Raw genomic sequence first — 14,153 nt, 5'->3', positions numbered from 1 at the left:
GGTGGTTGTGTTCACACACTGCCAACACACATTTATGTCCAAACACCTTGTAAAAGTGGATTTTGCATAATATGGGCCCTTTAAACTACACCCTAATGCCCACTTTTAAGAGTTCAGACCAGCTGCGGTAGAGGCGTCAAGCGCGAGTGATTTCAATGTTAAGTCAATGTAAAGACACGTTGACGCGCGTCTAGAGGTCTCTCGACGCGAATGAGCCGTTTAGTGCACCGCGGTAGACGCGATTCTGCCTCATTCGCGCATCTAGTTCACGTGAATGGCACGAATTGAGCGTTGCCGCGAGAAATGCGCAAGTTGAAAAATTTTAACTTTGGTGGGAAAATGCGTCGCGTTGACCAATCAGGAGCTTGCTCTAGTAGTGACGTGATTACAGGAAGTGAGCAGAGTCGCAGAAGCCTATGGAAGGCCCTACATGACGCAAATTTCCATGTGAATGTCTCAGTGACTAGAATTTTACGCGCGAATGAAGCGAGTAAACTCAAAATGTTTAAGCGGCAAACTAGACACGTATTTGACACCTCAAACGCTGCTGGTGTGAACCCACGGTAAGACTCTTTTGTAGATTCATGCAAAGTTGTGTGTTGTTTTGAGATGACACATGCAAATATGAATATATAATATTTTCCTACAAAATAAATGTGTGACCCTGTAACGGTTTGCATTTTATTTTTAAGATTAAACAATAGATAAGATAAAATAATTTTTGTGAATTTTAGTCTTCACATGCCACTCAAACTTACAATTTATCAGGCATTGGAGATGGCATCTCCTGTTTACTTTGAGTTTCGTCACTTTTATCAATGCTTAATTCTTGCTCTTCATGTTTCCCAACTTCAGCTGTTGTTTCTGAGAATAAACTCTCTTGCGGTGTTGTAGGCGCAACGACTGGTGAACCCTGGCACTCCTTTTCAGCTGCCTCACATTCAAATTGAACACTTTGTTCTTGCTTATTAGATTGAACGTTATTTAAAGTAACATCTGTATCATTTGGTTCTTTCTGGGTATCATCTGACCCAGGATCTGGAGTTGTACAGATCTCAGGAGTCTGAGTCGGACTGGTATCTATCTTCTCATTGCATGTAATTGTGATCTGCTCCAAAGAAATGACATTCGGTGAAGTTTCGTCTCCAGAGACCTCCGTTTTCGTAGAGCTTTGATCTAAATTAGCCATCGTCTCATCCTTAAGTGACTTTATGCTGGTCTTGTGTTGCAAGGGGGGAGATGGAGGAAGGTCAAAGTCCGACATGCACGGTACCAAACGTTTTTTAGTGCGTGGTGCAGGAGCCAAAGGTTGTGGGGTGTCATCTTCTGCCATTTCACGAATCTTTGCCAGAAGCATGCTCTCATCTGAGGGATCACAAGAACTTTCTGTATCTTTTGAGAGCTCTTTTGAAGTCTCGGGATGTCTTTCAAATTTAGGAGAAGGGAAAGGCCACGGAACTACTGAGCTTCTTGGAGAAACATCCTTTCCGGAAACAACATTTTCATCTATGTTTATATCTTCTGGTCTCTCTGCGGGTGTTACAAGAATGCTCTCTGAAGGAGTCGTTGCCTTGACGATGACTGGGGAACTTTCCTTTTCCATCTCAATTGTTGAAGTACTGTTTACAAGCACGCTGTCGGCAACAGCGCGCTCTAGTGGTGACAACTCTTTCGTCTCTTCTCCAACAACTTTGCATATCTCAATAGTTGTCACAGCTGCTGTCTCTGTAGTTAAATGTGTAGGGGTGCTTCCCTTTTCTGCGCATTGTGGAGCAACCGCATGCCTGTTGGCAGCTGTGGAAACAGTCTCTTGATTTATATCATCAGGGCCGACTTCCTGTAAAGGCACTGGGGGTGGTGACTGCAAACTCTCATCTATGCAGGGCGGGACAACTTTGCTAGCATGTTGGGAAATAGTTTGCATTGATGTGATGTCTTGCAAGACAGACGCAGAGTTTACGGATTCAGATGGTAAGGCGGTCTGAGGTGGTTCCAGTGTTTGTGATAGCGGAGGTATTGTGGATTCTTGCGGTCTGTGAGAAACGGGACACCAGAAAATTTAATCAAAAACGTTGCACCTATTATCACTTCAGTTATTACAGCATGCAACATACTGCAGTAAAAATTCAATTGAATAAAAAAATTGCCAGACAAATCAGAAAGCACAGTTGGGCAAGCAGCACTGTTGCACCACATCAACATTTTTTGCTTGTAGTAGCACTTCAGCAATAGACAAGCAAAATGCGGTTTAGTCTGTAACTACAAAGAGGACAATATCAACCAACCCCCAAATCCGTCCACCACAATATGCCATATTTCATGCTCGTACAACATTTAGACCCACCCATCCAATATTCAAAGACTTGTTGGCCGTAGGACATAAAACAAGGGCGTTATGTTTTCACACAAACCATATATTAATGCAAAGCATATGCAAATGAATTTGTGTCAAACTCAAAGACAACACAGCCAGGATCACAAATAAATCCAGAAAAGTTCACAATGCAGTAGTAATGACCAGAGCACTTGACAATCCACAAGGCAGAGCAATGTCAAAATCAAGCTGAGGATCATCAAATCGAAAGGCAGTGGAGACAGGGGTGATGATGTCCCATGTACTTACCCTCCGTCCATATATAGCTCGGCAAGCCAGACCGTTCCCAAGTCTTCCTGACCTACTTCAAATTCCATCTCGTCCTGTAAAGCCTCGTCCATTGCCAAAGGCATTAAATCTGCCGCTTTTGTCTTGCCAGAATTTGTCTCCCCTCTGACAGTTTTACAAGGCGGACGTTCCTTGTGTTTGTCTGAACTTTCGTCTATTCCTATTTCTTTAAAATCTGCTTCTTTTACAAGAGAATCTATTTCTACACCGATAAGTTCTTGTACATTTTCCTTGGAAGTTACATCTTCCTGCGTGGTTAAGAGTAGTTCTTCATTTTTTGCCACCTCTGATACCACACTTTCGTTTGTAATACACACGTCTGTGTTTAGTTCCTCCCTCCAACTTTTGTCGTCTTGCAATGGTGTAGGAATCTGCAATGGCTCCTTGGCTATCATCTGTTTGGCCTGGGCTTCAAAATGTATCGATCCTTCACTTTGAGTTTCTCTGGCAGCCAATTTCAGACACTCCACTAGGCTCATTCCCAAAGGCTCCACCTCAATGATGTCCTGTATGGGTACTGTATCTTTAATAACATATTCCTGTGTCTCGTCGTCACATGGACACTCCACTTTTGTGTCACAAAACGGCTCAGGTGGGAGAATTTCAATTACAGCTTCGTCTGAATTGTCATCATCACTTGCTGGACTTGGTTGCTGAACTATAGACGCCATGGTCTCATAACTAAAAGATGAGGACATTTATTGATTACATCCATGGGCAACAAAATCTTTTCCATTGACAAACTTGAATTAAACTTTGATTCAAAGTTGCAAAAAGCAAGCTTTTCTAATCTATGCTCCTTACGACATCAGAAATATAATGACATTTATAACAACGGAGCATCTACAAAACATTAAATTCAAAGGCTTCCTTGCCTAAGACCATCACACCTAATTAGAACCGGTCAGCGTTTTAAGAAGCAGAAATATAGCCATGCAGGAGCTAAGGCAAAAGTCTCACATCCACACACTTACCCTTTGTACAGAACACCGAAAATACCCTTAATGATCCCTACAGAAGCATCTCCCTGTTTAGAGTCATGTTCCTCTTTAGATGTATCTACATCAAGCTCAACTTCAGTCTCTTCCCCTGACAGACACCTGGGACTTTCGGTCTCCAGCGCTGCAACTTCTGCTTTTTGTCCATCTTTAGTGGTCCAAATAGTCTCGCTGTCCAACTGCAGCATCATCTTATCATCTGAATCTTCAATTTCAATGATCTTGTCTTCCTCAGTGTGGAATAAAATCTCAGTTGAACTTTTTCTGTTATCATCACGGTCTTGTTTGTGGTTTGAACAGGACGAGGTGCAAGAACCTTCTGGTTTCTCTTGCTTGGTTTCTGAGGTCTCCAGTCCACTTTGGCTAACATGAACCAAAAAGTGACAACAGTTTTTTTATGTGTAATGTTCTCTCGATAATATTCTCAACTTTCAGGAGGTAAACCAAACTACTTCTACTTCAACAAGCTGGATGTGTTAGGAGTACAATATATAAAATAGGCTTGATAATTGGTCCATTGGTTTATCCATATGATTGTAGTATTAACATGGTAGTAGCCTATATATGTGGCCAAACCCATGCAAGCCCACATAGTCCACACTCCTCATGTTACTCCATGCAATGAGGTTAACAAACCTCATTCACTTACCCCTGGCCCAAGACTTCCATTGGGATTATCTTTGCAGTGCTAACATCTTCTTTATCTTTTGCTTTCTCCTCTAAAGTGGCCCATAAGAGACTTTCTGTTTCAAATGTAATTTTTGAATCCTTTACTTCAGACTCAACGTCCACTTTTGATTTGAAAGGGCAAAGGGCCTCCAGATGCAATGATGTCCTGTTGTCCTGTTCCTTCACAGCAACAGCAGGTAAGATCTCAGGCAATTTAGGTCTCATGCGGACTGGTATACTGACTTTCATGACCTCTCGTTTCTTCTTAATTGTTTTAGCCGGTTGTGGTTTAAACGCAATGGAAGGTTTTGTCTGGGACACAGTTTCTTCTGAAAACAGACCTGGTTCTCTTAACCCAGCTTCCTTGATTTGGTTATCTGATGCGTTTTCACTAAGAAACAAGGAAGGGGGGTCATGAAAAATATTTTTGCCTTACCTACCTTGTTTTAGTATCGATCAAACATGCACTATTAAACCCTTATTCACATACATTAGCATACCACTTGAGAAACGGACTGTCTTTACCAACAAGTTGCACAAACTCAGTATCTTATTGACAAATGGAAGTACACAAAAAGACACAAGTATTCAAAGGCTTGACGGGGTTGGATATTTTGTTCGAGGCTGGATTGGACCTGTCATTTAAATTTGACGCTCTTTTATTACATGAGGTACACATTTTATCCATGCATTCTCTGGGATTTGAACCCATGTTGCCCACACCATACATACCCTGCATCAGAATTATTGTTTGAAGTCACTTTAGTTTCATTCTCATCTTTTGGTATCTCATGAGGTGTTTTGTGCGTATGCATTTCCTCATCTCTGGTTTGATCCTCTACTTTTCTTACTTTGTCTTCCAGGACGCTCCAGATTGGAACCACTGCGTGGTCAACTAAGTTGGGCTCTTTACCCTTTTCGGTTGATTCTGTACTGTCTGGATCCTTCACCATCAGCTCGGGTTCACAAATGGGCTTCAAGTGTTGGGGATGAGTAAGTTGTTTAGGGGCAGTGTCTTTTATCTTGTTTACAGTGGGTTTTTCAGATGCTGGAAGGACGTCCTGAGTACAAGCCAAATTGGTTTCACTGAATGCATAAATGGACAGAGAAGAATAAATAGAAAGAAACGGGTTACGCAGAGTGAAAAAGACAGAATAGTTGACAGTAACAAAGAGAAATCAGAAATAGAAATAATATAGTAAATTATAAACAATATAATCTTGAAAATATGGTCCCTATAGCTGTTACTGAAGTACACAATTGCACCTACAGAGTTCATATCTGTATTTCAGAGGTACATATTAATACCATATTAATATTTAATATACATATTTGTACCCTCTGGTACATACTGTATTAGGAACTTTTTAAATGGTACTGTCCTAGTTACAGCTTGGGACCATTTTTGACCATTTTTTCTGACAGAGTAGTGTGTATTTGTGCATTTCATTTTTCTTTAACTAAGCAGAACTATTTGACGTTACTTTAGGACATTAAAAAAAAAGAAATAATATTAATAATAAATGCTATTTCCAATAGTGGGATCAGTTAGTAAAGTTCAAATTTGTTATCTAAAAAACAGCTATTGTTTTATGTGTGCAACTAGTCTAATAAACTTTTCTGAGAAGCATAAAAAAAACGTTTAAGACAGTAAAGTGAAAGAGTTTGACACAGAAACAGGACAGTAAAAGTTGGTAGTGTGCGGTTTTAACATTGCTACATACTGACCTTTCCTCAATAGTTAGAATTGTTTTCAATTGATCATTTTGGGACTGCTTTTCTATCGATCTACTGTCTTCTTTTGGTGCAAGGACTTCTTCCACCAACACTGGTTTGGGAGAACTTTTCTCAGCTGTAGGTTCTTGCTGTGGAAGAGCTGAACTGGATAATATGTTGGGGATATTTTGCTCTGCCGGTGTTACCTTAGTCGAAACAAAGTGTTTCATCATTTTGTCCTCATCCGACTTGTTAAGGTATGCACAAAGCAGAGCACCCTTCACATTCTGCTCAGCTGGTTCCTCTTTCAATTTGACTTCCCCTGGTGATTCTGTATTTGTATTTTGTTGTTGCTTTGCGAAGTTATTAGTCATTGATGAGGTTTGAACCAGGCTGGACTGCATTGACCCTTCACTATCAAGTGAAGTGTGCTGGACTTTCCCTGAAGCTTGCATCTCTTTCTCCGGATGTCCACCAAGTGTAACATTTTCATTGGGGGGAGAGGTTATGAACACTGTATCAAAATCCTCCACTTGAAAATCTGGCTCTTCCTCAGCCAATGGTGGTTTCTCTGCAATGAACACATGCAGGTTTTCATCTTGAACGTCTTTTGAATGAGCAAGTTTCGAAGGCATCGATGAGGAAGGTATTGATGGAACAGAGAATGGGTGTGGAGGAGGCACAGTCCCAGTGTCCAGTTCCTTAAATACGAATGTGTGCTTTTCTTCAGATGAGTCAATTGTTGACTTGCCAACAGGCTCAGGACTGGGAGACAAAGATTTGGTGTCAAAATAGGACTCGGTAGGCCATTCATTTGGCTTTTGGTAAGATTAGATGGAGTCTTTCTTTACAAAGCACTTTGTGCACAGCAGCGATTTTAGTGGCAAGACAGATAACACAGATGCAGGGTTGCAATGGTGAGGGAAAGCAATGGTTTTTAAATATCTACATAAAAGCTGGTGTTGTATCAGACATCTCAACGTCATGCATGTTTCTTCTATTGTTATTAAGTATAACCTTGCAAGACCAATGCATTTATGTTTAACATGAATATATCAATTATATATTATGAAATTTTGCACTTAAGGCATTTAAGCAGGATAGGGAATCATAGGGTTCAAAACTGCTGCACATTAGAAAGTGTCACACAGCCAGCATTATGCACTCTCAGAGAAAAAGGTACAAGAAGGTACAGAAGTAGTCACCGGGGTGGTACCTTTTCAAAAAGTACACTTTTGTAACTAAAAGGTGCATACAATATTGATACAGTACCTCAAAGGTACACATTGGTACCTTAGAGGTATATACTGGTACCTCAAAAGTACATATCTGTACCAAAATGGTTTAACATATTTAAAAGGTACTGTCCCAGTGACAACATTTGTACCTTTTTTCTGAGAGTGTGAATACATTTGTAACCTCGCCTGTGAAAACCCAGCTAAAGTATTTTTTTGTGATTTACTGTTTTCTATATAAAATCATTCTACATAATGTAAAGAACAATATGTGAAAATATAACCTTGCTTAAAATTGACTGAGTAAGGTCATGTCAAAGATTGAAATCAAACTTTATTGTTCAAAATTACTTTAGCTTGGATGTCACAGGGAGGGTCAAACTTAAAGGCACACTCCACTTTTTTAAAAAATATGCTCATTTTCCAGCCCCCTTAGAGTTAAAGGATTAGTCCATTTTCTTAAAAAAAATCCAGATAATTTACTCACCACCATGTCATCCAAAATGATTTCTTTCTTTGTTCAGTCGAGAAGAAATTATGTTTTTTGAGGAAAACATTCCAGGATTTTTCTAAGTTTAATGGACTTTAATAGAACTCAACACTTAACACTTAACTCAACACTTAACAGTTTTTTTCAACAGAGTTTCAAAGGACTCTAAACGATCCCAAACAAGGCATATCTTTTCATTTTTGACAAGAAAAATAAAAAATATGCACTTTTAAACCACAACTTCTCGTCTATCTCTGGTCATTAAAAGCGCCAGCGCGACCTCACGTAAATGCATAGTGACGTAGAAAGGTCACGTGTTACATATATGAAACGCACATTTGCGGACCATTTTAAACAATAAACTTACACAAATACATTAATTAGTATCATTCGACATACAACAACGTCGGAACGGTCCTCTTTCTCCACACTCCACAGAAGTTGTGGTTTAAAAGTGCATATTTTTTATTTTTCTTGTCAAAAATGACCATCGTTTCGCTGGATAGGACCCTTATGACTCATTTGGGATCGTTTGGAGTCCTTTGAAACTCTGTTGAGGGGAACTGTTAAGTGTTGAGTTAAGTGTTAAGTTTTGGGGTCCATTAAAGTCCATTAAAATGAAAAAAGATCCTGGAGTGTTTTCCTCAAAAAACAGAATTTCCTTTCGACTGAACAAAAAAAAACGTTTTGGATGACATGGTGGTGAGTAAATTATCTAGATTTTCTTTTAAGAAAATGGACTAATCCTTTAACATTTGATTTTTACAGTTTTGGAATCCATTCAGCTGATCTCCGGGTCTAGCAGTACCACTTGTAGCATAGCTTAGTATGGTAGATTAGCCAAATGGATTCCAAAACGGTAAAAAATCAAATGTTTAACTCTAGGGGAGCTGGAAAATGAGCATATTTAAAAAAAATGGAGTGTCCCTTTAACCAATCAGACCAGATTCATGCAACTAAAATTATAGGACTTTAATTTGCCCATATGAAGTAGTCCACAATGAGCTCACCTTTCGACAGCCTTGGCTGATCCAGCTCTTGAAGCTATAGGCTCTTTTTCTTTAGTGCTGCTGATTTCAGTGTACTGGGAGGAAGTAGGTTGTTGATTAGCAATGCTAATGCTGCACACGGTTCGAGGCGAGTGATGCTGCTCCTGTGTGGCCTCAGAGTTCTTCAGTCGTTCGACGACTAAATCTTGTAGGAACATTATATACTGTAAATCTGAATAATCATGAAAAAGACATTATTCTTATGACATAACAGTGGCGACCGGTGACTTCTTTTTTCGAGGGCGCACAATGCGATGTTCGTCACATCATGTATGTAGTCATGAGTGTGGTTCGTAATTTCAAAATGTGTTTGGCATGTCGAGTGAATCTATGTGCATCACGTGTCTTGTCAAAATAAGTGCCTGCTGCAGACGCTTCTAAAGGGTTTATGATAAAAGAGACGCTGGCGTTTGCCAGATACTCGCATAATCTCAAGCGTAATCAGAGTTTACTGTGAAGGGAGTGTCTTGCATGTGTTTTGTGAAAGTGAGCGTCTCTTTTATCATAAACGGTTTTGACGCGTGTGTGCAGCAGACACGTGATGCATATGGTTCACTCACGTGACGCAACAAACACATATTTTAAAAAAACACAAGCAAAGCACATGACACTTCAAACACATGTTTTGAATTTGCGCCCCTTCAAAGAGCAGTCACGAGCCGCCACTGTAACATAATGACATTTTAACAGTGATTTTTACAGGTAATTTATCTTATAAAGACAACTGAAGGATATACGACATTCTCACCTTGTAGAAATGGATTTGTCTGATCCTCTTCTGTAAGTGTATTGAGCTCCCTTGTTATCTCTGTAAAATAACGCGACATAAACCTACTTTGTTAAAATCTACTTTCACAATTTTGTCCGTCCAATCGAAATGGTAGGTAAAAGTAGCCAAGGTTTAATTCTCGCTAATGGCACCAACCATTTCTTATTGCTAGATTTATAAAGCAATAGACTGTTTAGTACCTGGCCGGGCAGCGGAAGGCTCAGGTGAACAGCAGGGGGAAGCTGCGAGGGAATCAGGGGTTGACAGGGCGACAGCAGGAGAAGAAGATGAGAGAATTACTGGGGTAGAAGAGGCTGGAATAGGTTTGCTGGTGAGGTAGGAGAGGGGTGCAGAAGAAGGTGGAGATGACTTGTAAAGTGATTTAAAGGGATCAGAAGTTTCGCACAGAGCATCAAGATCTGGAGTGCTTAGCAAAGGGACAGGAGTCACAGGTTCAGTAAAAGAGGTACAGAAGTATGGAGTAGAAACAGCCATCTTCTGTTCATTTAAATGTGCAGGCCCTGGGTAAGGAATGAAGACAATACATAAAATAAGAATTTATAAGTCAAAAGAAAAACATATAGAGAGTGTAAAAGCCCTGCATGTGAAAACCCAGATGATTTTGTGTAAAGAACATTCTTTGAAAATATAACCTTGATATCCTTGACTGAGTAGTACAGTCATCATGTTAAAATCAACGTGAAATAACTGAGTGAAATTAAACTTTGATGCTTCTAATCTTATAAATACTGTAAATCATGAGACTTTAGCCTGGATTTCACAGGCAGGGTCACATCTACATTTCTACTTTCTCAATACCTGGCACTGTGCCAGCAGAAGGTCGCTTAAGTGTGTCAGAGAGACAACGCGAAGAGGTTTGTTCGAGGAGGGCAACAGGAGTGGGGGACACGGGTCGGGCACCAGGGACAATTTTAGGCTTAAAAACATTGCTGCACGAAGAATCTGTTAAAAAAGTGCAAGGGAAATAGTTTGCAGTTGCAGATCACGTGAAGAAAAAGATAAGTCAGAAGTAGAGAAAAAGTGAGAACAAGAGAGAGACAGAGAGGCTAGGAAGAAATCTGCTTCTCCAAAAGTCACGTTATAGATCTCTTTAAAAAAATTAGGCAACACAAATGATTAATGATTTTCTATTCCTGTTATAATGAAAGACAGGGACGTGCACCAGGGGGTTGCTCAGGTTGCCCGGGCGACTGCCAATATGCCCTTCTCGTCACATTGCCCTTCCGAGGTGGAAAAAAATAAATCGTACTTTTACTTCGTTACACTGGGAGGCGTTCCTTTGTTCCTGTATTTTAATTAATTACAAAATGTGTATTTTATTTTTAAATTGCCGTCTCGTGTTTCTAGGACATTCGCAAATTAATGACTCGTTTGAGTCGATTCCTTACTTAGTATTGGAAATAAATTACCGTATTTTCCGGATTTTCGCATCAGTCAAAAAATGCACCATGAAGAGGAAAAAACGTATTTAAGTCGCACTGGACTATAAGTCGCATTTATTCAGAAAATGATCATTCTTTTTGGAGGCATTTTGTTTGTTAAGTCTTTCTCCATTGTCTTTGAGTTAATGTTTCAGTTAACAGTTTTTTTCAGGGGTAGGCTACAGGAGCAACATATAGCGCCCTCTCATGGCTGTAGACGGTAATGTTTTCTTTTGTTTCATGTAAGTCAGTATGAATTAATTTTGACATATAAGTCGCACCTGACTATAAGTCTCATGACCAGCCAAACTATAAAAAAAATGTGCGACTTATAGTTCGGAAAATACGGTAGGCTTTTGAGTTGTTTCTTTATAAAGCAAATGGGCCAAACGTTTTGAATTGGTTCGTGAATCAGTTTGAATGAATTGTTCAGATCGCTGCAAGAACTGAATTGTCTGATGCGGTTTTACTCGTAGACTAATACATAAAAACGCAGAAAATACATAATGTTAAATAACGTGAATACTAATTTACTAATCTTTTTCATTTATTACATTTGGAGAAACCTATCAGTGACTTGATAGGATATTGATAGGGATATTGATTTAAGGATTTTTGTGACTCAAGTCATGTTTTTCTGTGTTATTATTACAAGTAGTTAAGGTGATTAAGTGCTGTATTTCAGTGTTTTACTTCTTTGTGTATATATCTTTTAATAAAGACCCTGTTATTCTCAGTCCTTCACATGTGAGGGTTTTTTTTTTGGGAGGGTGCTCTTTTTTAGGTCAGAGCAACTGCCCCTCAAAATTCCTGTGCACGTCCCTGATGAAAGAGTTAAATTAAAACATAGTTTGAAATGCATGTATTTGTTTTTGCACATGGCTCATACCTTTCAGGCTCAGAGTAGGGGGAGAAGGAGTGTGAGAGAGAAAGGGATCAGAAGGAGAAGCCAGAGGAAGTTGTTTAAGCAGAGGATAGTCAGAGGTCACGAGACCCTCAGAGGGGCCATCAGACCCTGAGAGTCTTCTTGCAAAAGACACAGGAGCTGAATACAATACAGACATGAAGGAATTTACCCAGGTGTAATACAGATGTTCACATTTTGTTAAGAAATACAGGGATACACAGACATGCTTTTGTGATGGATATACCCAAATGATAGTAGCAAGAGGTTTTAACTGTAACCAGTAAATGTACTAATTAAAAAGCAACTAGAAGTAGTACAGTGACAGGGTTCCTTCCATCGATTTATTAACCATACGTGTGAACACGCTTTAGGTCTAGCTGCGATACCTGAGCCAGGGGTAGGCTGAAAGATTTTAGGCAGAGCCGGTGGGAGCAGAGCAGTAATGTTATGGTCTGTTTGGGAGTCAGGTGGGGCCTGCGATTGAGCGGGGGGTGGTGGGCGTGGCGGTCGGGTGCGAGCGGGTGAGGGCCCGGGGCGGACGGTTGGGCTGGGCGGGGTGGGTAATGGTGGGCGTGATGGCAGGTCAGGTTTAGGGACAGTGCCAGACACTGGCCGTGAGAGGACACCAGCAGCAGTCCTCTCCTTACCACTGACTGAAGAAGATTAAGACGAGGGATGAAGAGAAAAGTTAAGAGAGAGAAAAGGTCAGGAATGGTGGTTTTCAACACAAATAAAAATTAAATAAATTTTTTTAGAAATTTTATTTAGAAGTTTAGGATGTGAAAATAATTGCTAGTTGACATGAAGATAAATGAGTGAGAGAGAAGGCGAGAGAGAGAATGCAAGAGGAAAAAATGCAAAAGCATATGTAAATAAGTACCTATTACTGCAGGGTTCTTTAAAGATGCCGGCCTCTTTTCTTGAGAACGTGTTGATCGAAGAGTAGGGTGGGATGCTAACAGTTATAAACAGAGAGAAAAAGAGAAGGGGAAGTTCTAGCATGTGAGGAAGTGATGATGTGAGTATGTGGTTAAAGGTTATTATTGTAAAAAAAATGGACATGCATTAGCAGTGATTCATGCAAGTTCAGTGTAAGAGAACAAAGATATGAAGTATAGTATATAAGACAAAGACTATAATGAATATACTGTATGTATAACTGTATGCATGTGTAGTTTTATATGTATTATTATAACGCTTTTTTGTTTTACATTTATCAGAATTTAAAACCTAATGGACCTTATTCTGTACCTGGAACTGCAGTATTGGGATTAATCCCAGTACTGGATCTTTTATCCTCTTCTTCATCACTCTCATTAAAGTCATCCAGATTCCCAATATCTGTTGGTTTTACGCTCATCAAGCTGGCAAGACTTTGCATGTCCTCGTCCCTACAATAATAAATCAATTTTTGGTTTAAAATAGACCAGATTATAGTCAAAAGCCACCTATTTAGACAGGAAGCATGCACTAATGCATGCATAATGATGTTATATTCTTACGGTATTCTGTTCCCATTATCATTGCTTATTTTGCTTTGATAAGCATACGCATTAGGAACAAAAGTCTCCTTTTACATAGGACAATGCAGAAAGCTCAAAGGTTCAGTTAGTTTACCGTACAAGCTACTTCTGAGATAACAGCAAAATCTTACAGGCTCAAATTGTTGTTTTGATAGCTAACTGAAATGTTGTGAAAAATTTTGCTCTTTGCATATGTCCTGGAAGGAGCCTTACCCAAATGTTCAACACCAAAATCCTTGCCTGGGCAGGCAGCCACTTTACTTACTGCAATAAAACTTGTTCCAACTATTTATAAAGGAGTCAAGCAACCTTATATGAAAAAAATGCTAACGTTTTAGAGCAATTGCCAAAAATACTTGCTGGTGTATAATTCCCATACTGAACAATACATGCTAAAACAGAACAGTGCTTTTCTTCTTAAGCAAATTTCATGAGGATGAGGTCACCAGCTGTGGAAAAACTCACGTTGCTTTGCCTTCCTTGAGGAACACGCAGGATAGGGAGAGCTTTAGGGTGGCTTCCACCACCTTGACCGACAGAGGTTTCATTTTGAGCGTCAGATCTGTCTGAGAGTGTGTCAAACTGGCAAATTTTTTCATATTCAAATCCACGGACGCCAGAACTTTCCGGCTGCCCTTTGCAGTCTCCTGTAGAACAAAAGAGAAAAGTTGTCTGCCATATTATTTTCACACT

General features: G+C 39.7%; 1 protein-coding gene across 11 annotated transcripts in view; it reads right to left on the bottom strand.

The window, feature by feature from the left end:
• ehbp1l1b (EH domain binding protein 1-like 1b) overlaps positions 1 to 14,153 on the bottom strand; it is a 31,276-nt gene that overhangs the window by 10,884 nt on the left and 6,239 nt on the right. For 2 of the 11 annotated variants that reach the window (XM_073874277.1, XM_073874278.1), the window contains exons 5-19: positions 13,926 to 14,107; positions 13,189 to 13,328; positions 12,818 to 12,892; positions 12,324 to 12,590; positions 11,920 to 12,075; positions 10,408 to 10,551; positions 9,789 to 10,109; positions 9,568 to 9,627; positions 8,781 to 8,964; positions 6,058 to 6,810; positions 5,062 to 5,415; positions 4,310 to 4,720; positions 3,637 to 4,023; positions 2,624 to 3,343; positions 759 to 2,033 (exon numbers count right to left, since the gene is read on the bottom strand). In XM_073874277.1, the coding sequence (XP_073730378.1) occupies positions 759 to 2,033; positions 2,624 to 3,343; positions 3,637 to 4,023; positions 4,310 to 4,720; positions 5,062 to 5,415; positions 6,058 to 6,810; positions 8,781 to 8,964; positions 9,568 to 9,627; positions 9,789 to 10,109; positions 10,408 to 10,551; positions 11,920 to 12,075; positions 12,324 to 12,590; positions 12,818 to 12,892; positions 13,189 to 13,328; positions 13,926 to 14,107 (5,429 nt within the window). The remainder of the gene's footprint in view (positions 1 to 758; positions 2,034 to 2,623; positions 3,344 to 3,636; positions 4,024 to 4,309; positions 4,721 to 5,061; positions 5,416 to 6,057; positions 6,811 to 8,780; positions 8,965 to 9,567; positions 9,628 to 9,788; positions 10,110 to 10,407; positions 10,552 to 11,919; positions 12,076 to 12,323; positions 12,591 to 12,817; positions 12,893 to 13,188; positions 13,329 to 13,925; positions 14,108 to 14,153) is intronic. The other 9 variants (XM_073874279.1, XM_073874280.1, XM_073874282.1 and 6 more) reach the window with 9 other exon arrangements.

The sequence above is a fragment of the Misgurnus anguillicaudatus genome, chromosome 12, assembly GCF_027580225.2.
Source record: "Misgurnus anguillicaudatus chromosome 12, ASM2758022v2, whole genome shotgun sequence".
In the NCBI taxonomy this organism is placed as follows: domain Eukaryota; kingdom Metazoa; phylum Chordata; class Actinopteri; order Cypriniformes; family Cobitidae; genus Misgurnus; species Misgurnus anguillicaudatus.
This window is presented reverse-complemented; position numbering and strand designations above follow the sequence as displayed.